The sequence below is a fragment of the Ambystoma mexicanum genome, chromosome 6p (assembly GCF_040938575.1).
Source record: "Ambystoma mexicanum isolate Mex_15411 chromosome 6p, UKY_AmexF1_1, whole genome shotgun sequence".
Taxonomy (NCBI): Eukaryota; Metazoa; Chordata; class Amphibia; order Caudata; family Ambystomatidae; genus Ambystoma; species Ambystoma mexicanum.
The window spans coordinates 1,060,997,566-1,061,019,281 of NC_090935.1; the positions used below are offsets into that span (position 1 = coordinate 1,060,997,566).

Sequence of the window (21,716 nt, forward strand, 5' to 3'; positions counted from 1 at the left end):
TTCTTTCCCAGATACCCTCCAAACCCCAACTTTCAGAACAATCCTCCTTTCTCTCCCCGCGTTCAGGACAATAGAGCCCCAAATCAGGGAGCAGGGAGACCAAGGATGGAGTTTTATCAGGGAAACCCTCAATACCTGAGCTACTCTTGGAGAGGGGCCACCCTTCCCGAAAGCAGCAAAGGTATGACTCCAGACCCCCATACCAACCCGAAAGGATGTCGCAACTGGAGCACCAGGTCCAAAGTCTGACCCAAGACCTGGGTTGCATGTTGAGGGCTCAACAGAGCCCTCAAATGAACGTGGCTGCCCAGAACAGCTCAAAACCCCCGGTCTGGTGCCCCGGAGCAATGCCGGGGTGAAAACCCTGACAACCAACAGGCTCCAGAGGAGGCCCGGGGGGGAGGGAGATGCAAAGCCCTAGAGGAAACTTCCTTTCTTGCCCATGAAAAACCCCTAGAATCCTCTGAACCGGAACCCAAATCTCCTACCCCTGAAAAAGCTGCAAGCTAGGGAACAGAGGGTAAGTAGAAGAAATCAAGGGCTGAAGAAAACCCACTTTGTGGAGGAGATCCGTGTCATCCCGTTTGAAGGGGAAGAATCCCTGGAGGATTCAGGGAAGAAAATCTTCTCTTTCAGGGATGTGGGGGATCCCTCCCAAGTAAAAATGGGTCCAAAAACACCCTTACTTATACTTGGTAAGTATGGAGACTGACCTAGAGCCACCAATTCCTAAACCCCAGCAATGTCACCCAGGTGACTCTGAAATCAATGAGGGACCCTCCCCCCAAAGCGGTTCAAGTGACTGTCTCCAGGAAAAGAGGCACAGCAGAGAATCGGGGCGGAAAAGGGGATTCCACAATCCCACAGATATCTGGGTGCCACATTTTCTGTACAGATAACCGGACTGCGACACAGAAAACTGCCCAAGATCACACAGTGTCGGAGTTCAAAATAAAGAAATTAACTGCCAAGCTGGCTCAAAATGCACATTTCCTTTGCCCCCTTGAGGGGAGAGAAGGGAGATGTTATGCCGCCATCAAGGTCCAGCGACAGTGTGCATTATCAGCGCTGGTGGATACTGGATCCCAGCCACCCTCCTGTCCAAAAAGGCCTTTCACAAAATAAATTCAGGGAGGGGGAGAGTCACCAAATTCCTCTCACACCTCTTTCTGGACAACTCCAAAACTTTGATGGAATTGACATTTCTGTCGAGGGAACTGCGGATCTGGAGATCAAAATTGGCCAACATAGGGTGAAACGTCTGATGATAGTTGTCACTCCAGAGGGCACACCTTGTCTCCTGGGGGAATGACCTCCTTTGGAGGTTATCACCCCGGTTTACTGCGTGAATAAGGTCCTCCCGAATCAGACTAACCGGCCAATCAAACTAAAACAAAGCACAAATTATGTGAGTTTAAATGGCACGTGCCACATGATTGAACAACGGTCAGACCAAATCGAATTTCACTTTAGGAACAATCAAGTCCCAGACATCACTGTCATCTCTGTAGGAGAGCAAACCGGTGATGCGAACCCTTCTCCATTTTTGAAAATCAACCGTCCACCCAATTTTAAGTGGCATTCCACACTGGAAGGAAATACCTTGAAATGTTATACCGATCCACAATCTAAAGAAGACCCAAATCCCATGACAAAAGATGATGAAAAACCAACTCAGACTTTGGCTGATAGCAAGTAAAAGGGTGAACAGCTGTTTCTCCCCATTAAGGTAAATGAGGGGGAAGAGGGTGTCTGTTCTCACCAGAGTATCCCTGAATAACAGAAGAAGCTTCATCAGCGAAGCATTATTTAGGAAACTCCCAAAGGATCAGACCACTCCCACATTTAAGTTGATTGATAAGTGGGAAATGGGCCTGGAAACCCCAAATTCCAAACATCTACTTCCTGGCAGATGCAAGCTAAAAGTTTGGCGACAAAAGCATAGATTATAATTGCTGGGTTGTGAGAGATGTCCCCTCCGCCTTTTTCTTAGTCAGTGACATTTTCAATCAATTCGCAATTCATTTGGACCTAATTAAGTACAAAGCCTGGTCCCGACTGTGGGGTAATCCCATGGGCTTTGACAATACTGAGAAAGCTTTTCGGTCAGCCCAATTGCTGCTGTATGGAGTTTAAGTTCAAACAGGAGAAGAGGTCACCATCCCACGACAGATACAATTCACAATTCCCCTGAAAATTAAGCGAGGGCAGAACCTTCTATAAATTTGAATTCTCACCTCCAACAGCAGTGGTTGTAATTGAACCCAATACCACTAGTTGACCTAGAACACAACACCATTGCAATATTGGTGGATAACAGCGACCCTAGAAGTATCCCTTTGGGCGCAGACACCTTTATTGGAATGGCGGTTGATGCCCAAAATGTTTCGATTGACTTGGGGAATGAGATTGTGGGACCAATCCCAAATGACTGTTACCTCTGTGACGATGATATACCTCCAGAAAAGATTTTCACCCAGCAAGAGGGGACATTTCTTGGTGTACTCCTCCTGCCCTTATGGTGGAGGTAACCTGTGAAATCAAGAAGGATGAGGTGGTATTTCAAGTCAACAGTGACTACCTTCCCTCCTTGAAACCTCCTGTCCAGGCCAACACCATAACAAGAGATCTTTCCACTCAACTGGAGGATACCGCAGAAATTGCAAAACCCGAGGTATTTCCAGGCTTCAGGCAGATGCTTGAGGAACAAATCAACCTTGCTGATGCCTGTGAGACCGAGGAGCAAGACCAAAAGCTGAAACAGGTGTTTTTGGATTTTCAGGAGATCTTTACTGTGGTCACACCGAGATACATTCAACCTCCATACCGACGGACCGTATTTGTAAAGCAATACCAGTTGCCTCTCGCGTTGATGCAGTCATTTACAGAGATTATCAAGAATTTAGAATCCCGTGGGATAATTCATCCAGTCCAGAGTACCTTTAATAACCCGATACTGGGGATACTTGAACCCAATCGCCAATGGAGACTTTGCGCAGATTGTGTTTCAAACCGGCGCAGTGAAAAGAAGCCTTTTACTGTGAAATGAACAAATGCATGTTATTTCGTTTTTTCCTTTAAACTAATATGTACAGCAAAATGCTTGTCAGACTTTCTAAAAGTCAATAGGGGTTCTGCCGTGCACAAGTTCACAAAATGGACAATGTTCAAGTAACTTGCTTAGTTTGAAACTGTGTATTTTATAAGATGTCATTTTAAATGCATTTAGGTTTCCTGCCAGCCATTTCTCTAAGATTTGAAACTGGACTCCAGAGCCCTTCCGTTGCCAGGGGGATTTAGGCCTGGCTCCCTCCATCCATCAAGTACCTTTCCTTAAAAATACAACTTTAAAATACTTTTGAGATGGGAAAAACGGGGTGGACCACATAAGAGTGGGCCTGTTCTCCAGCAAAGGTGACTTTCAGGTCAAGAGCCTCAATAAAAAAGTGTATTAGTGAGCATTAGCTCTTGAATGGGTAGGTTAATCTAAACACAGTCCTCTCTGCTTACGTCATGTGCTCCAGGGGTGTGGGGACCTAGCCAGATGAGTGAGATTGCACATTGACTCCAAAGGGCGAAATGTATTTTATCGTGTAAAATTGACAATATTCATTGCACCAAATTAATTGTAGGATTTTTGGAAAGATGACTGTAAACCCCTTCTGATCATCCAAAAACGATTTTGGTGGGAGAAACACAACTGAAGTTATTCATGAAAATGTGATTTTGGGCCTCCTTGTGTTTACCAGTGACGCAAAAAATTGATAAAGCATGTAAATGTTAATTAGTATGATGCCCATAAAGAGCTATGTTTTTCAATGATATGGGTCCGAAGTAAACAAAGAAAAACTGTAGCTCTGCACAGGAATGACATACAGACTTCTGATTAGTGTCATTTGACTCAGTGACATAGAGTTCTTAAAAATACATTCATACATGTAAAGTTTGGGAAGTTAAGGGTACTTGCAAGTTTGTGAGGTTTAAGTGCAAAAACATGACCAGGCCCATCTGTTAAAGTGAGATGATGATCTCCCCTCCCCTAGCCAATCCAAAGCACTCCCACATCCCCTTGGTCTAACAGCACACAAGGGGCAGTGGAGTAGTGACACTCAACCAATTTCTTCTGCTGGAAATATGACAAATATGCACTATAAGTCAGCCCGCCTTGGAGCTGGACTCTTGCCACTAATCCCATGAGGTGACCTGCTGTCGAAGTCCTGTCTGAACATCTCAGCAGAGAGAAACCTAGCTTGCAGAGGAGCCAGGAGACTTTAGAAGCTGCCCTGGGACCCCTTGGGAGGACTCAGCAGAGACCTTGACTGACCCCCCCTTTTGCTGTCCCAGCAGTGCCCTGACACTCCCTGATGTCCAGCTCAGAATTCTCCTGTAAGTAGAACTAAAGCCCAAAAGCCATGGAGTGTGTAGGTCCTGTCTTCTTTCAGCATTGCCTTAGATATTTCCTTATTGCAAAATCCCCTGTTGGCCATGTAGATCTTTAGCATATTTAACAAAGTTAATCAATTAATTCCCCCATTTGTTTCACGGGATCAGTATTGTTGGCATTCAAAACCATCCATCTTTTCCCAGTGTATTGTGAGCCGGTATAGTCATAAAGAGTTTCCCAAAAGAATGAATCCCATTTTGATCTGCAAAACGAATGTCCATTTGCATTTCCTTTCCCCATTGCATCTGTCATCCCAACCCAAAACTGATTTTCCCATTCTATGTTCTGACCATAATCCTCAAGCCTTGTTTGTTATTATCAGGTGTAGCAAAACAAATTTGTCCCATTGCCTCTCTGTCTTCCCTATTGGATCTGTGACCCACAATTCCTAAATCTGATGTTTCTATTGTGTTCCCCACTCCCTTCCATTCAAAGAAATCAAGTCACATTGATGTTTCGAGGGTGAGGGTTGCAGGGACAAAAGTATCCCTTTCCTGTCTGCTTACATTCATTTTCCTGGTGTGCCTTGAACTGTTCTCTGCTTGTAATTGGGGGGGGGTGGGGGGAGGGGTGGTAAAAGGTAGCTATTGTAACTGCATAGTCTGGTGTCAGCTCTGTGGTGGTACTCTACTAAAAAGGATAGTTTGTATTTGGGTTGCCACAACATTGGTGGCTGCTGTAATCTGTTGGTTCTAATTTGCTTAAATATCTTTTTAATACACACCAGCCTGGTTCCTAGTCCATTATGGCACTGGGTGTTAGTTGAGGTTGTGTGCGAGACGGGTTGGAGGCCTCACCATAGTGAACCAACTAAAAACTCATAGTGATTTGTTGTGCACCCCATTCATTGTAGGGGAAGGAGCTCCCTGACTTGATTGTGACTGTACAATAAACCGTGACAAAACGCAAACAAGCCTGTTAGAGCCGACCATGCACAGAGTACCATTTAAGGATGCATGACCACCCAATGAGCTACGTAAGCCGTAGCTGCTTCTTTATATACCGAGTGGGAAACGGCTGTAAGCATAAACAGACTATCAGAAGCCCTAGTTTCCTTTGTGCATGCCAGATAAAATGTAGACACCTCCACATGCCTGATACACAGCCAATGCCAAGTGTAGAAAAGAAACGGCCAAAAAAAGTTTTCATGAATGCCAAAGGTTTACAAAATCTAGGGGAAACGGAGTGTGTCCACAACACTCCCTCTTCTCAATTGAACACCTGGTACGGTTCCCCAGCAGCAAAACCTGCAGTTTACTCATGCAGTGTGCTGATGTGACAGCTACCTAGAATAGTCTTCCATGTCAGCAGTGATCATGCACTCAAATGGTTATTAACAAACAAAAAGAGCACTACATTCAAATCACGTTGATGGGGCCTCCTACCTGGAGTAAAAAAACAGATGAAAGCCTTTGAAATGCCTCTTCAGCACACGATTTTTCAAAGATAAATACTGATTTCATTTCGTTCTGGAGTGCAGACAGATACGTGTTGCACTGATCCACCTGAACACCAGTGTGGGCCATGGGTAAAACAAATGAAAGTCCATCCAATGAACAGTACTCTGGATTGAGCTCTGTGTTCATATGCCTGATAATAGAAATGTGATCACTTTCTCTTCTACTGTGTTGCTTGAACAATTTCAGGGTTTACCTTGAGGACCTACATGACGTGGCGGTCATCACCTCTAGAACTAGGTGACCAGGTTTAGTTATCGAAGGGTGGGATGGAAGACATTCCCCCTCCCCTTCATTCTCATGGGGCACCTCCACAGACCGTTTCAGCAACTAGAAGCATTTGGGCCAGACTGTCATGCCTGCACTTATTTCCCTGAAGTTGTGTAGGACTTTTGCCATCAGATATGTAGTGGAGAAAAGGCATAGCTCCAAAGGGAGTTACCAGAGAAGCAGAAAGACATTGACTTACGAACAAAGGACTGGGCCATCCATGAGGCATGCATCCTGTATTTAGCATTCTCTTGCGAGGCAAAGAGATTCACCCTAGGTTGTCCCACTTCCAGAGGATGGTGCCAAAACCTGTAAGTGGAGTGACCAGATGGTAGATTGTGGTAGGTTTGACGAAGCTACAGCTTGAAACTGATGACCGCCACCCGCTCTATTAAGCAGGTGCCAGAGGGAGTATATATTGTGAATCCACACGGCTCTCCATCTCATTTAGCTTGTGGATTTGCACACCTACTGTAACAATACACCTCCTTTGTTCTCTAAGAAATGCTAGGGCGGTAGTAAAGTGTCAGAGAGTTGGTTGGAAAAAGAAAATATTTCACAGGGCCCCATCATGCATGTTTTTGTAAGCCTAGTAGAGGTTTGCAAGTTCTGCTTGCCGTTATTATATGAACCCTGCTCTTTCCCTCCTGCGGGATCACACTAATGCCAGAATAGAGCCCAAATATGTATCGTGCTAAGACGCAGTGTGCAGGATGCAGCAGCTATTGTGGGGAGTTGCAGATGCATTCATCGTTCGCCTAGTGATTCCTAAATTGTGAAAATATTCCTAATAGCTTTGGCAAGGGCAACCATGAGGCGATCCCCTAATCCAGGTTTTGAAACGGTCACTCACTGAGGCCATGCGCAATCATGGGCTGTGCTTGCACCCATTCTCTTCAGATGACTTAAATGAAAGCCCCAAAGAGGATGAGGGCAGAACAAATAAAAGATGAAGAATGGGAACCAACATAAGGTGGTGAGAAGGGAGAAACGGTATGCCCAGAAAAACAATGGGCAACAGAGGAAACCAGAGTGGAGGGCAGAATAGGGATAGATGAGGAGACTGGTACCGCTTATACCCACTTGCACGTTCACACAAAGCTCAAATTATCAGTGCCTTACAGAGGTACAGAGTATGGGAGGTGGCAGCCCACACAGTGGCTGGCAGGTGTGTGAGCCACTCGCAGAATGATTCCAAGATGGCGGACCCAGGTTTTGTAACCCCAGCTAGCTGAGTCACTGGGTGGTCCACTAGCCAACACGTTTGTTGTTAATTATGTAGCTCACACAGGCAATACCCAATCAAAGGACATGCTCACACCGTCCAGACAGTTACGTGGCTCGGACCCGGCCTTGCAGTTCTATAAAAGAGGAGTACAGTACAGGGAGATTGTGGGAGTTACGGGTTGGAGTGGGGTACAGTTACAGAATAGAGTGTGGTGGTGCAGTGGAGAGGGTGAACAGAGTGGATGAGAAGCAGACATTTTCATCATTCATTTTCAGGAACGTACATAAAAGAACTGTCTTTGCCATTTGATATCCAAACAGTATGTTTCTTGGATGTTCCAAATAATGTGTTCACATTTCTGTAAATGTATCTTGCATTCTGTCTCAAAGGGTTAATTGGCGAGCTGGCAACATAATCGGAACCCCCTGTTGTCAATTCCTCTTTTGCAACAATGAAACTGCTTTCATAACATCACTTCCTCATTGCATGTGTCTCCTGCTCAATAAATTGGTTTCTATTCACCTAAACAAATGTTAAAACTTTGTTCATCTGCAACAATGTCAGTGCTTTCATAACATTACTGCTTGTGATGTTTGTGGCAACGTCATGTTTGTCGCTCACATAATCGCCCACTGTCAATTCCTACCCACAAACTTAAAACATACTGAAAATATCTGTGACAGCAGTACAGGAAGATATTTTAGTTGATGTATACCACCGCTACCACCTCAGGGCAGTCTCCATAGAAGTAATGTAGCAACTATTGGAGATATCCAACTGCTTACGCACCCTGTTAACACACATACATGTAAAGTAACAAGTAATGAATAACAGTACCAATAGATTGTCTTCAAATGCCATAATAGTGTCACTCTGCTGTACAACATGAAATAACACTACTCTGGGCTCATTATTGCGTTGCTAAAGTGACACCTATTCGGCAAAAATAAAAATGTGAACCTGAAGGCAGGTGTGCATCATGATTAATTAATTTCATTGGATTATCACGTCTCTGGGAGTGATTGATAGCAGGAAACGGTAAGATTGTATTGAGAACAATTTCAGACAGATCTTCATCCTGCATACAATGACATAGGAAATCAACTGTCAATGACTGTTTTTGTACAAGCGTTCTGAAAATGTGAAACTTTCACAAGATTTAAACAATACCTTCGTGAAAGGTTTAGGGCCCATAGCAGTTGTGATAAATTGCATAAGGAGACCCATCAAACTGTTTTCAGATAGCAGAAAATGTGGATTTGACAAAGCTAGATTACAAACATCATGAATTGGCAGCTTCAATCTCTAAAGTTTAATTATGTCTTTTTTTGAAAATCATGTTTAAATAAATATGACAGACATTGCATGTATTTACTCTCCTTCAGAAGTGACCCACTATAGTCAGATGTTAATGGAGTTTTATAAATAATGTATCCAAACCATTAAGTTGAGGGGGCAGTGGTATTCTATCCTTCAGCTATGTTGGTGGGTTCACGTTGAGGTGATGGTAGGCAGGCGCTTTTAGGGTTCTGCAGATCTACTGTCTGTATATTGTTCATATGCACATCAATGTATTTCCATGGTGCAACCTGTTTTCTGAATATTAATTAAGAATGCCTGATCTATTTTTGTCAGGATGATGTGGACGGCAGGTGCTGTAGCATCGATGTCCAGTATTACTTTCCCGGCAGTCAGTGCCCTGGTGTCTCGAAATGCAGAGCCTGATCAACAAGGTGAGTTCGAAGATTTTCAAATCCCAACATTTCATTACCGCCTCTTGCATGTTCTTGCTTTTTGAAGTTTTCTTTCACCTACTTTTCATGTGCCAAAAATATGCCTTATATATTATGTTTTTTCAATTACATATCTTTTTTTAATCATAAATCAGAGGCATCCTGTGGGTGTGGGGTTGATGGAATCAGAGTGTTCCTGCATACAGGGAGCACAAGACGGAAGTCCCAGTCCAAACATCAGATTGGACTGCAGCGTCGCTGTTGTCTGTCATAGACCTTTACACAGTACGGAGGCAGTTTTAATAGGTTGACTAGGATTTTTATTCAAAAACAATCTTCATAAGAAACAGGGTATCTTTCGCAGCTATACTTTTTTTAACCTCGCAAATTGGTTTCTTTTTTTAAAATGTTTCCAGGATCAGCTGGTGCTGGATATCTTTAAACAGTGAGCTGTAACAGGGCATTAAGAAAGCACTCGCGAGGCAAACATTAATAAAACAAGGTTTAAATTGCCCATAAGGAGTAGAAGTGAAAACTAAGGATGATTTGTCAGATGAGGGGGCAGAAGAATATGTACAGGGAATGTTCACAAGGCTCTGGGCAAGTCTCTGATAGAGTTGTTAGCCTAATCAAAACACATAAATAAAGGAATGTTTAATTATATCAATCGAAATAAAACTTGAGTTGATGTAAAACAATTAAAATTACCCCTCCTAACTGCGCGGGGAGTATTAATTCTATTAAAGACTCAGAGGCGAGCATTATGCTTCAACTTCATTTATTACTACTCTTCAGCAGTTTCAACAAACTATGACCAAAACAACAACTTTGAAATGTCCTAAGTGACTTTCCCACTTTTGAACTACATATCCCATAGTCTCTGTAGTCCTTCATACTGCAGCTCAGCTATGACCACTTCCTGTCCCTGAGCTGCTCCTCTCTTTTACGCTCTCAATGTCCTTTAACCATTAACTTTTCGTCCCGCCAACAGAGCGAAGACTTCTTCCACACCAACTGGGTGCCAATTCCTCTGGCTGTGCTCTCGCCTTCTCCTTACTAGCCACTTCGCTCAACTATTCTTCTGCTCTTCCCCTAAGGAAAATAAACAGAGTATCAGGGTGGTGTCTAGCTTTATCATATCTTCACGAAACATACATACAGAATATATGATTAACAATAACATGTGTGGGAACTAATGCTTGCCTCCTAGTCTTTAATAGAATGAATACTCCCTGCGCAGTTAGCAGGGGTCGTTTTTATTCTATGGGAAGACTGGAGGTGAGCATTATGCTTGTTTAAAGCTGTCCCAACACGGTAGCCACTATACTCTCAGCGGGCTTAAAGTAAAATTCCCTAAAGGTGCGATCATTTGCCCAGTCTGCAGCTGGCATAATGTCTTGTAGGGGTACTCCTGTTGTATATGCTTTGGACGCCATCGGTCCTCTTATGGAGTGGTCCCCATACTTCTGTAAATCAATCCCTGCTGCTTGCATTATCTCCCTGACCCATTTCGCGATGGTAGCTGTCTTTATAGCATGGAAAGGCTTCCTACGCGCTATTAGCAATTGGATCGTACTCGCTGCTCTATTCTCTGCTGTTCTAGCCTCGTACTCCTTGATGCAGTTTGCTACACACCATTTGATGTTATTCGGAAAATATGTGTAGTGCACTGTGGAAGTGCCTGTCCTAGTCCTTTGTACTACTACAAAGGTCACTCCTTCCGGCCCGAATGTCCTCCTATTGATCTCTAGTGCTTTGATATCCGATACTCGTTTACAAGATATGAGACAGAGCAGCATCACTAGTTTGCATGACAGCTGCTTGAGAGATAGATATCTGTTTGCTGGTCAGCTCTATAATAGCCGTAGCACTATTGTCACGTCCCATAGGACCTTGTATTTAGGTTCCGGCAGTGCTTTAAATCTAGCTCCTTTGATGAGCCTACTAACTGCTGGGTGTTCACCTGCTGGGACTCCCTCGATCGGTAGGTGCCCCTCTGAGATCGCTGATCTGTACACTCCTATGGTGCGGAATGCTTTCCCGTCGTGCAAGAGCTGTGCTAGGAAATTCAGTATCGCTACTCCAGGTGCTGAAATGGGATGAATATCTCTCCTCTACACCAGCTAGTCCACTTGTCCCAAGCCGCGTCGTAGCTCCTCCTAGTCGATGGAGCCCAGGATTCTGCAATGATACTTTCAGCTTGCATCGAAATGCCTGGCAGTTCCCATCAATTCCTGATATCCTGCACGCGATGAGCGGGAGTGTCCCTCTCACTCTCGGAAGATGACACTGCCCAGCTGGGTCCGTGAGCAGTCGCTCTCCTTCAGTGAGGACTCTCGGCAGGCCTATCAAGTGTTCCATCAGCGTCTGTAACCATGCTTGTGATTTCCACAAATGTGCTACTAGTACCAGCTCTGCTCTCTCCCTCCAACATTTTGCTAGCACTCTGCTCAGCATCATGAAAGGGGGAAATGTGTAATGGAGCCCTACCGCCCAATCCTGCAGGAATGCGTCTGTACCGCTTGCGTCTGGGTCTAGCCTCCAGCTGAAGTAGCTGGGTGTCTGCGTGTTGAGGCGAGACATAAACAGGTCTGTATGGATCGGACCCCACCTTTTGATCTAATATCTGGAATAATGCTGGATCCAACCCCCAGTCGCTGGAGTCTGTGAGGTATCAGGAATTCCAGTCCGCTACTACGTTCAGTACTCCGGGCAAGTATTCCGCGGTCACTGATGTCCCTGTCTGCAGGCAATAGTGCCAAAAATCATTCGCTAGCTCCGCTAGCATCCTGGATTTTGTTCCGCCTAAGTGGTTTATGTAACGTACTGCTGAGATGTCCATCTTCAGCAGTACGCACGACTTCACTTTGTCTCTCGCGAAAGTCTTTATCGCGAAGGAGCCTGCCAGAAGTTCTAGACAGTTTATGTGTAAGTTCAGTTCTTCTTCGCTCCATTTTCCTCCTGTTTGCAACTCCCTGCACCGTGCTCCCCAGCCTAAACGACTGGCGTCTGACTCTATGATCAGGCCTGGACAGTCTCCGAATATGGCACCCCCATTCCAGGCATCCATATTCTGCAACCACCATTCCAGTTCTACAACAGACTCCTGGTCCAATGGTACCGAATGAAGGTATTTCAGTCCTTGCTGGAGGTGCTTTATCTTCAACCTTTGTAAGGCTCGATAGCGTAAGGGACCAGGAAAAATGGCTTGTATAGAGGCCGCTAGGAGGCCCACTATCCTCGCTAGGACTCTCAGTGAAATTACTTTCTTCCTCAGACACATCCTGATCTCTCTCTTGATATCTCGGATCTTCCTTGCTGGAAGTTCTAACGTGGCTTTTCTCGTGTCTAACACGAAGCCGAGGAAATCTAGTCTCTGCGCTGGCTTGGTATCTGACTTCTCTATGTTCACTAGAAAACCTAGGGACTGCAATAGATCTAGAACCCACTTTTTCTGGTATTCTAATGTTCCTCGATCCTCTGCTAGAAGCAAGAGGTAGTCTAGATATATTATCAATCTTATGCCTTTCTCTCAGATAGCTGCTGCTACGGGTTTCATCAATTTGGTGAAAGCCCAAGGTGCTGACGCAAGCCCGAAGGGCATCGTCTTGAATTGCCAGAGCTGTTTCTTCCAGTGAAAAGCTAAGAATCTCTTGAACTGCTTCTGCACTGGAATCGTCAGGTAGGCGTCCTTTAAGTCTAGCCTGGTCAGCCAGTCTCCCTCTCTCAGGGAATCTCTGCGCTGGTGGATCCCTTCCATCTTGAAATGATGGTAGACTACCCATCCGTTCAACTCTTTTAGGTTTATTACTGGACGTAACTACTCCTTCCTGTGAACAAGAAACATGTTGCTTATAAAACTCGGGGCAACCGGGCACCTTTCTATGGCTCTTTTCTTCGCTAGTAGCGATAATTCGATATTCAGGGATTCTTGCTCTACTATCGCTAGGCATGTGCGCTTAGGTATTCAAAACTGCACTGGTGTCTGCATAAATTCTATCTGCAGACCTCTGACGGTTTGCAAAATCCAGGCATTGCTGGAAAGCGTGCGTCAGTTTTCCCAAAACATACTGGTCCTCCCTCCAACTGGTGGGTAGATTATCGCCCTTATCTGGTGTAATTCCTTATCCCCGTCCGAAACCTCTGCCTCTGCACCCTCTGGTGTTACAGCCTCTGGCTGGGAAGAACGTATCCTGCTGCCTGTTCTCCCAGTATTGGGCTCTCTGATTGGGGGGGGTCTTCTCCCTCGTTGTTGGCGACCGGTCGTGCGACCCATGTAACGACCGGTCCCGGCAAAAACTCTGTGGGAAGATCTTTCGAATGGATGCCTGAGCTTTCTCCAGTGAAGTGCAAGTGCCCACAAAGCGGCCCATTTCCTTTCCGAAAGTTTCTCCGAATAGGAGGCCCTGAGCTGCTTCCCCAGCTTCATAGGATGCCAGGTCACTGAGCCTCGAGTCTATTTTTAGCAATAGCCCTCTCCTTCTCTCTGATGCTATCGCGCAATTCGCGTTCCCCAAAAGACAAACGGCTCTTTGGGCCCAACTTGCTAGGGCATCTGGGTCCACTTTCTCCCCCGTGTCTCTCGCTCTTTCTGCCAAGTCCATGATTTTAGCGAGAGGGCCAGCCAGGTCAGCACTTTCTCCTGGCAACTCTTCCATGACCTGTCTATACCTTTCCGAGGGTCTTTGCTGGTTTTAGAAACAAAGGTCAGCATCTTGTGGTCCAGTTCGGGGGTCTCTGCCACTTTCCCTGGCAGGTCTGGGCGAGGGCATTCTGCTCAGAGGTGCTGTCTAACTTCCTTGTCTAAGGCTTTTCTCAGCTTTGCTGTCATATATTGAGCTACTCTTGCGGACGGCTGCCAGTCGGAGGATCTCGGATTACGGATGCTCTCCGGATCAAACATGTTGTCTTGCTCCTCTTCAAGGTGTTTCTCCTTGCGGGTTCTCTTTCCCCCGCTGGGCTTTGCCCATTCCTCTTTGACTGGCTGTTTCGACTCTTGAGGGGAGATGTCCCCTTTCGTTGGCTCCTCTTCCGAGCCTAGGTCTTCTCCTCCTTCATTGTATTCCCCAGGAGTGGGGGTCGTGAGGTCCGGCACTGCCTGACGCTGCAAATGGGCCTCTTTAAGCTTTGCGAAGGCGTCGGCGACCTCCGGGGCCTTGTCTTTCGCCCCTTCCATAGGGCCCTGGGGGGTCTGCAGAGGCTTTCCTCTTGCGGGCCTGAATACTCCCCTTAGACCCTGTTCCAGACGGTTCAATGGGCAAGCTGTTTGTCCTCGTGGTGCTCTCTTTAGGCTGGTGAAGCACTGCTTCTTAGGTCTTTAGGTCTCCAGCCTTTCTTGTAGGGGTCTGACCCCCTGTGCCACTGCATGTGCTAGGGAATTCCCCAGCACCTCCTTGAAGCTGGCGGCCAAGACTAGTGACTGCTCCTCCTCGCTCCATTCGAATTCAGACATGTTCAGGGTGTACTGTGTGCCTTAATACCCGTTGACAGGTGTCCTTGCTGCCCACTTCCTAGTAGATGTCTCTGATATAAATCTTAGATTTTTTTTTTTTTTTTTTTTGTGGCTGCACCAGACTTTTATACAGTTCTATCTGCCTGTGGTGGCTTATGTTCTTCCTTTTAGTGCTCGCCAGCTGCCTCTATATGTTGGAAGGGTTTGGCCTGCTGATGTGCAGTGCTCCTCTCAGCCTCCTTCTTCGTGAGGCGGTGCTTTTATAATCTCGTGGAGAGGGCCTCCCTCTCCGTTCCGTGCGTTGACTGCGCTCTGTAAATCTTTACACACTATATGATACTTGCTACTGTAAAGCCTTGTGCGATCGTTTGATGTGTTTGGGGCCGCGTCGCAGAGTAAATGCGACGCAGCGCGAACACACTGAGGCCGGCTCCGCCCACGCGAGGGTGGGGGCTGGGGCGCTCTGCCTCCAAAGCTCTCTGAGGGCTTACTGTGGGGCTCTTCGGCGCCTGACTGTAACGCTCACCTGATTCCCGCAGAGGCGCCGGTCTTGACTGGGTGAATGCCGTATCTTCAAAGGTGATGTGTAACACACGGTTGGCTCTTTGGGCTGGACCTCTGTGCACTGTATGTCTGACTCGAAGAGTAAGATGTCTGCAGATAGAAAATATGGGATTAATGAACTGGGGTTATTGGGTGCCTCTCTCCTCTTCCCTTTCTCTTCTCCTGTAGAACCCCAAAGGTTAACGCCCTCACCTTAGGTAAGTGAACGCCGAGCTCTCCATCTGCCTCGGGGCAGGGTGCCGTAACCAGTTCCTTCACTGGATAAGGGTGCAGGCCTCTTGACCTCAGAGGACTGCTGTCCGTCGTTAACTGCACGAACGGTAAGTTCTGGGCGCTTCAAATGTCTTAAAAGTCTTTTGTAATGATATCTCTTGTTTTGCAGAGTTCCGGCGATGGCGGATGGCGGGCTGATGAGAGTTGAGGATCGAACCCGCGTGAGGAATAGAAGCGCCTGGAAGCACGTAGGTAAGCGCTTGTAGCCTGCTTCACGATGCGCACTAACTGTCCCTTTTATCTTGCAGGTACAAGTTCGGAGCTTTAGAGAAGCTGAAGGGTGCTGGAATACCCACTGGATTCGGCGTGGGAAGGAGTAATGGCACGTGAGTAATAAAGTTGCCCAATGTCTTTAAATGCACCTTCTTTTGTCTTTCAGATGCGGGATGCAGCGCGGAAGGCCTCCGGAGCGTGCAAAGAGCTGGTAAGCTTTTGTCTTTCAGATGCCGGAATGCAGTGCGAAGACCTCCGGAACATGCGAAGAGTAGGTAAGCCTTTGTCTTTCAGATGCCGGAATGCAGCGCGAGGCGTTGGTGACAGCCGATGGACCAGGTAAGAGATGCGCTGCCACTGAAGACCGTAGTGCTAACCTGTTCTTTCTTTGTCTTTACAGGTGCTGCTGAAGACTGGATTCCAGGATGGTAAGCCTTTGTTTCCTTAGGCCCAGGATCAGAAGCAGAAGACACGATGAGCGTTCTGCTGCAGAGAATGCAGAATAACACAAAGCAAGATTCATCCATCGGGTGTGGTTTAAATAGCCTCCTGTAGTGCTTAGGTGTCTCCTTCCACAGCCACGCCTAGGTAAGAAAAGAGTTCCTGCTTTCCAGAAGAGTTCCAGTGTTCTGAACCTAGGGAGTGGGTCCTGCCCCACCCAACAGGAAAAGTAGTCCCAAACAGAAGAGGATCCGGGGTTCAACTGGCAGGTAAGTAAGCAGCATGGTCTGCTGCAGGTAAGTCCACCCAAGCATTATGAGCCCGGCGCTTCCAGCGCTGGGACTGGACATCTTTATGAGCCTGGTGCCACTGGCGCCAGGACAGGGTCCAAAAGGTCCCAATTGGGACTGGCTGGCACTCGGAACCGGGGTTATGGGTCTGCTTCCAAGGGAGTCGGGCAAGTCCTGATCTTTTGGAAGCAGAGATCATGACACTGACTCCGCCTCCGCGAAGGAGGGGGTCTGCGCTCATGCGCGCCTGACTCTGCCCCCACAATAGTGGGGGCCTGCTAGGAGGCTTACTCTGCCACTCGCCTGCTGCGAGCCCCATGGCGCTCAGCGAACCCCTGATGTGCTGGGCATGCGACACGGGGATAGCGCGCCGCAGGGGCTCCTTTAACGATATGCAAATCTATATAACGGCAACAAAAGGTGCCTCATACGGTCTTCAAATGTCCTAATAAACGCTGAATCGTTGTTTTCTCTGTGTAGCAATTCCGCTTTCTTTTTGTAAAGGGGGTTAACATAGTCCATGATTTCAACAGCTAGAGAAATGGGTGTTGATGAAGGTTCCCATGGCCCTCTGGCATAAATAATGTTAGGACGTCTTTCTCCGTTTTGCCCTGGTGTACAAAGGTCAGGTACTTTTGGAGAATAACAGAAGAAAGCTTAGCCTTCTCATGGGGATGTAAATCGTCCCTATGTAGAGCGGCTCTCATCTCAAAGTCCAGTACATCTGTAGCAGTTTTCCGATGTCGGGTCCATCACCTGGGAGATCCCGTAATTGGTTAAGTTGGTGTTTAGGAACAAGGTACATCTTCTCTGCATAGCACATCACCGATTCACAAGTATATCGATGAGAAGGGCGATCGCCAATCTCATTAAGGATCCTATAAACCCACAATACTGCTTGACCAGACTCTTCTTTGTTTTAATAGATATTCCTTTATTGCTCAACTTCTTAATAAGTGTGCCTTTCTTTTTAAGTGCAGGTATTTGTTGAGCGCTTAATGGAACCATTACGTTGCAAGGTGTTCAGGGCAATCTTAGAGATGGCTGCTATTAAATCATCCAAAGCAGCGTAGAGCTTTCATTTTGCTCAGTGGTTGAAAAGACCAATATCCTTAAGAGTCTACTGAATGGGGTATCAAATGCATTAATGTCTCTTTACATATGCATTAGGGACGTTTTTGTTTAGTAAAGGCTACAGGCAACTTGGGAGAGAAATATCTGGCCTTCAATCTATAATACTCAGTGTTTGAGCCATTGAAATCTACAAAGCGGTAACCATATGCTTCACTTGTGGCATTATCAAAGGCTTCTGAAAAGAAATTAGCCCCACTGGGTACACCTATCTGGCTAACATTCAGTTGGAGCTTTTCACAAGGATTTTTGACAAACATATTTAGTATTCAGAGCGATCGTGCAAGAGCTCTTTCTCTGGCAAAACACATTCTGAACGCTATAAAGTACACTGGTATTTCTGTGATGTACATATTGAGTAGACGCTTTTTCAATGTCATTGTGTTCACTAGGGGAGTCCATTAAATCATCTGAAATGAGTATATTAACGCTACAGCGAGAAATAGATTATTATTTAAAGGGATTGCGGGGCCCTTCTGTGAATTTGAGCCATGGGATGTTTTGTGAGATGTCTTGATACAGCTGTTGCCAGCACGAATAAGCCTGTGCAACATTGTTTGCGGGCTCTGACAGCATAAGATGCACATTCTCAAGAAGGTTTTTACAAAGTAGCTTATACCTACATTTGAGGGGCCTGCAAGGATATTTGAGAATGGGTGTTGCAGGCAGATGTCCCTCTTTAATTTCTTATGATCATACCACATTTTATCTGTTTAACGTGCAGCTCATTGTGACTTTTTAAAATCCATTGGACAGTGTTTTATAAGCATCTTTCAGAATCTGCTTACACACAATCTTTCATGGTTTTATGGAGAGGGCGTTTCTCAATTTCACAACATTTTTCAATTCTTAAAATTGTTGGGGGATTCACATCTATGCTTTCGTTATTGGGTATTTCTCCAGCATGGGGTCTGGCATGGATTCACATGCTCATGAATATTCCCCGTCCTCAGGCTGGGAATCCTCGGTAAAGAAAAAATCAGTTTCAGTTTCTGAACTGTCTTTCTAATATTAACCAATCACTGCTCTCTGGGTCATACTGCCCCCAGCCAATGACTGCCCTCTACCTAAGCCCTTCCTCTGGCAGCCATCTCAGATTTTTACTGCACGTTCAAGTGTTGGGAGTCCTCGTTGCTTTTACTGCGTATTGCGTTTTTTAGAAGAGTTTGCTCTTATTTTTTTGGTCAATTCGAGCCTCAAGCTCCACTGATTCTTCTTCTTCCGATCAATGGGGACCCGTTTCGGAAATTTCTACGCCCCCTCAAGGGCGTACTTCCATCGAATCACACTTCTTGGAGGATTCCCGAAGACCTTTAAGGCCTACCCCGTTTTGGACATGGCCCAGGACAATGGCGATTAGACGCCTACTGGATCCAAACTGTTTAGGAACTGCCCAGGATGTGGACTGCAGAACGTCTTTAAGGAGGACGAGAACTCCCGGTGCCTCTACTGCCTACACGCCGACAAGTCGCACGTGGAGAAGGACCGTCGTAAATGACTCTCTGACTAGCTGGCGGCGAAGAGCCCAGCAGCAGGTGAGAAGAAGTCGTCCGAGCGGTCTTCTAAGACCTTTGAGGGTGCTCCGGCGACGGGGGCCCAACAAAAGGCAAAGCACTGCGAGTCCGCGGGTACCCAGCGCGCCGTTGGTTCAGGCTCCTCGGCTGCTAGGCAGGACGCGATGTCACAGACGCCATCATCCACGAGCCAACGCTCTGGCTCGGTGAAAAGGAAGTCAGAGAACCTGGGTAAGCTTCGGGAGAAGCCCCGGTCGATCCCGACAGAGAAAGCCAAGGACGGGCGAGGCGGTGACCCTCCCCCTAAGGTGAAGGCCTCAGACGCGCCCAGGGTCGTGAAGGCCCTGATTCACCGGGCTAAGGCCTCGATTGAAGGAGTTGTGGCGGCCCTGGCTAAGCCAGCGGAGGCTACCCCAGTGGAAACGGTCTCCGGGCCTAGAGTTTCCCTGCCACCCCAGATGGAATTATCTTTCCAGCCTATCGAGAAGACCCCTGTGAAACCCTGGGTCGAGAAAGAGGGGGGGACACGGTGACCCTAACAGACTCGGATACCTCCTCCGAGGATGAGCTGGCTGGCGTCAAAGCTATCCTGGACAAGAAGTTCCTTTCAGACCTCCGGAGACAAATTCCAAGGTGCCTCCAAAGGATTCGGTGGCAGTTCATCAACGTACCGCCAAGCTGCCGTTCCTTGTCGCAGGAAGCTTACAGAGGCTGCAGCAAGGCCGCTGGATACTGTCGTTGTTGCCAAGGAGCCCAGGGTGGCAAGGCCATGGCAAAGCAGGACTGAACCGGCCGTGACGTCGGCCCCCACCTAAGCACCCCGATGGGAGGCCGGCTGGCGAACTTCGTCGGCGTGTGGGAGTCCATCTCCAATGACAGTTGGGTGCTGGATGCCCTGGCCCATGGGCACACTCTGGAGTTCCAAAGGAAGTGCCCCCGTTTCCCACCTGTGGCCAGGAAAGAAACCCACATTCCACAGCTGCTTTTAGAGGTATGAGCCATGCTGAGAAAGGGCATGATAGAACACGTCCCAAAGAGGCTCCGGGACTCTGGAGTATACTCGCGGTTCTTTCATCGTCCGAAAACAGACTGGCGGCTGGCGGCCCATCCTGGACCTTTGACACCTAAACAAATACATCAAAGCACAGAAGTTCTGGATGGTTACCCTTCAGCACATGCTGGGACAGCTGGAGGAAGGCGACTTTCTATCGTCGTTGGAGGATGCTTACTTTCACATCCCCATACACAAAGGACATCAAAAGTTCCTACATTTCGTGGTCCAAGGGCAGCACTACCAGTTCAAGGCCCTGTCCTTCGGGTTGAAGTCGGCTCCAAGGGTCTTTACGAAGTGCCTGGCACCGGTAGCGGTATGCCTGCGCCTGCAGGGGATCGACGTATACCCCTACCTGGACGATTGGCTCATCCGATCAAAGTCGAGAGAACTCGCTGTCGACCACACAGCAAAGACCGTCCACCTGCTCACCGAGCTGGGATTCTCTATCAACTTTGCGAAGTCTCACTTGGTACCATCGCAGGACGCCCTGTTCCTGGGAGCCAGACTTGACACAGTGGCGCAGTAGGCTTCACCGTCGGAGGAAAGGACGAGGGCCATCCTAGGCAAGGTACAACGGCTGTTGACCATGGAAGTGGACAGGGTGAGGTCCATCAAGTCCCTGCTAGGCATAATGTCATCGTGCATCTACCTCGTGCGTCTGTGCAGGTGGCGGATGCGGCCACTGCAGGAGTTTCTCGATGTCCGTTGGATGCAAGCAGCGGGAAGCTTCGAAGACAAGATCCCACTCAACAAGTCTTTCCGTCAAGCGATCCGGTGGTGGGGCACCCGCGCGCATCTCGCGGCGGGCATGGACTTCCAGACCCCAGCGCACCAGGAAACTGTGACGACAGACGCCTCCCTGGAGGGATGGGGAGCACACACTGGAGATCTCCACGCAAGAGGCCTTTGGCTTCCGGAGGAGAGGTCCCTGCACATAAACGTCCTGGAGCTCCGGGCTGTGTTCTGGACCCTAAGGTCATTCCTTCCATCCCTCAAGGGCAAAGTGGTACAGGTCTTCACCGACAACACCACCACAATGTTCTACATCCGGAAGCAGCGAGGTACCAGATCCCCACCCCTATCCAAGGAAGCGCAGGATCTGTGGCACTGGGCCGTCGCCCAGGGGATGTTCCTGGTACCCTTTCATCTGGCAGGAGTGAAAAACACAGTCGCCGACTCACTCAGCAGGGAGCTGCGCTCTTGCCACGAGTGGGAGCTTCGGCAGGATCAAGTGGGTCTCCTAGTCTGACAGTGGGGCAACCCCCAGATCGATTTGTTCGCAACGACAACGAACACCAAGTGACAGAGGTTCGCCAGCATGTTTCCCCAGCCGGGGAACATGGGCGATGCATTCTCCCTCCCTTGGGACGGCCTGTTCCTGTATGCGTTCCCCACAGTTGCCTTTGCTTCTGCGACTCATCAGTCAACTCAGACGGTCCCGGTGCAGGATGATCCTCGTCGCACCGGCGTGGCCGAGGCAGATATGGTTCCAAGACCTTCTGGATATGTCACCGTCCCCCCCATTCAAACTGCCGACGGATGCAGATCTTCTCGCCAGGGAAGGAGGCGCCATCCTACATCACGACCCTGGATCACTGAACCTGCAGGCCTGGCTCCTGCAGCACTACAGTTCGGAGGCTACGACATCCCAG

General features: G+C 47.7%; 1 protein-coding gene across 1 annotated transcript in view; it reads left to right on the top strand.

Moving 5' to 3' along the window:
- Positions 1–21,716, top strand: part of LOC138510183 (hippocampus abundant transcript-like protein 1) — a 1,300,033-nt gene that overhangs the window by 1,069,808 nt on the left and 208,509 nt on the right. The window contains exon 10 of the mRNA XM_069625669.1: positions 9,035–9,132. Coding sequence (XP_069481770.1) covers positions 9,035–9,132 — 98 coding nt within the window. The remainder of the gene's footprint in view (positions 1–9,034; positions 9,133–21,716) is intronic.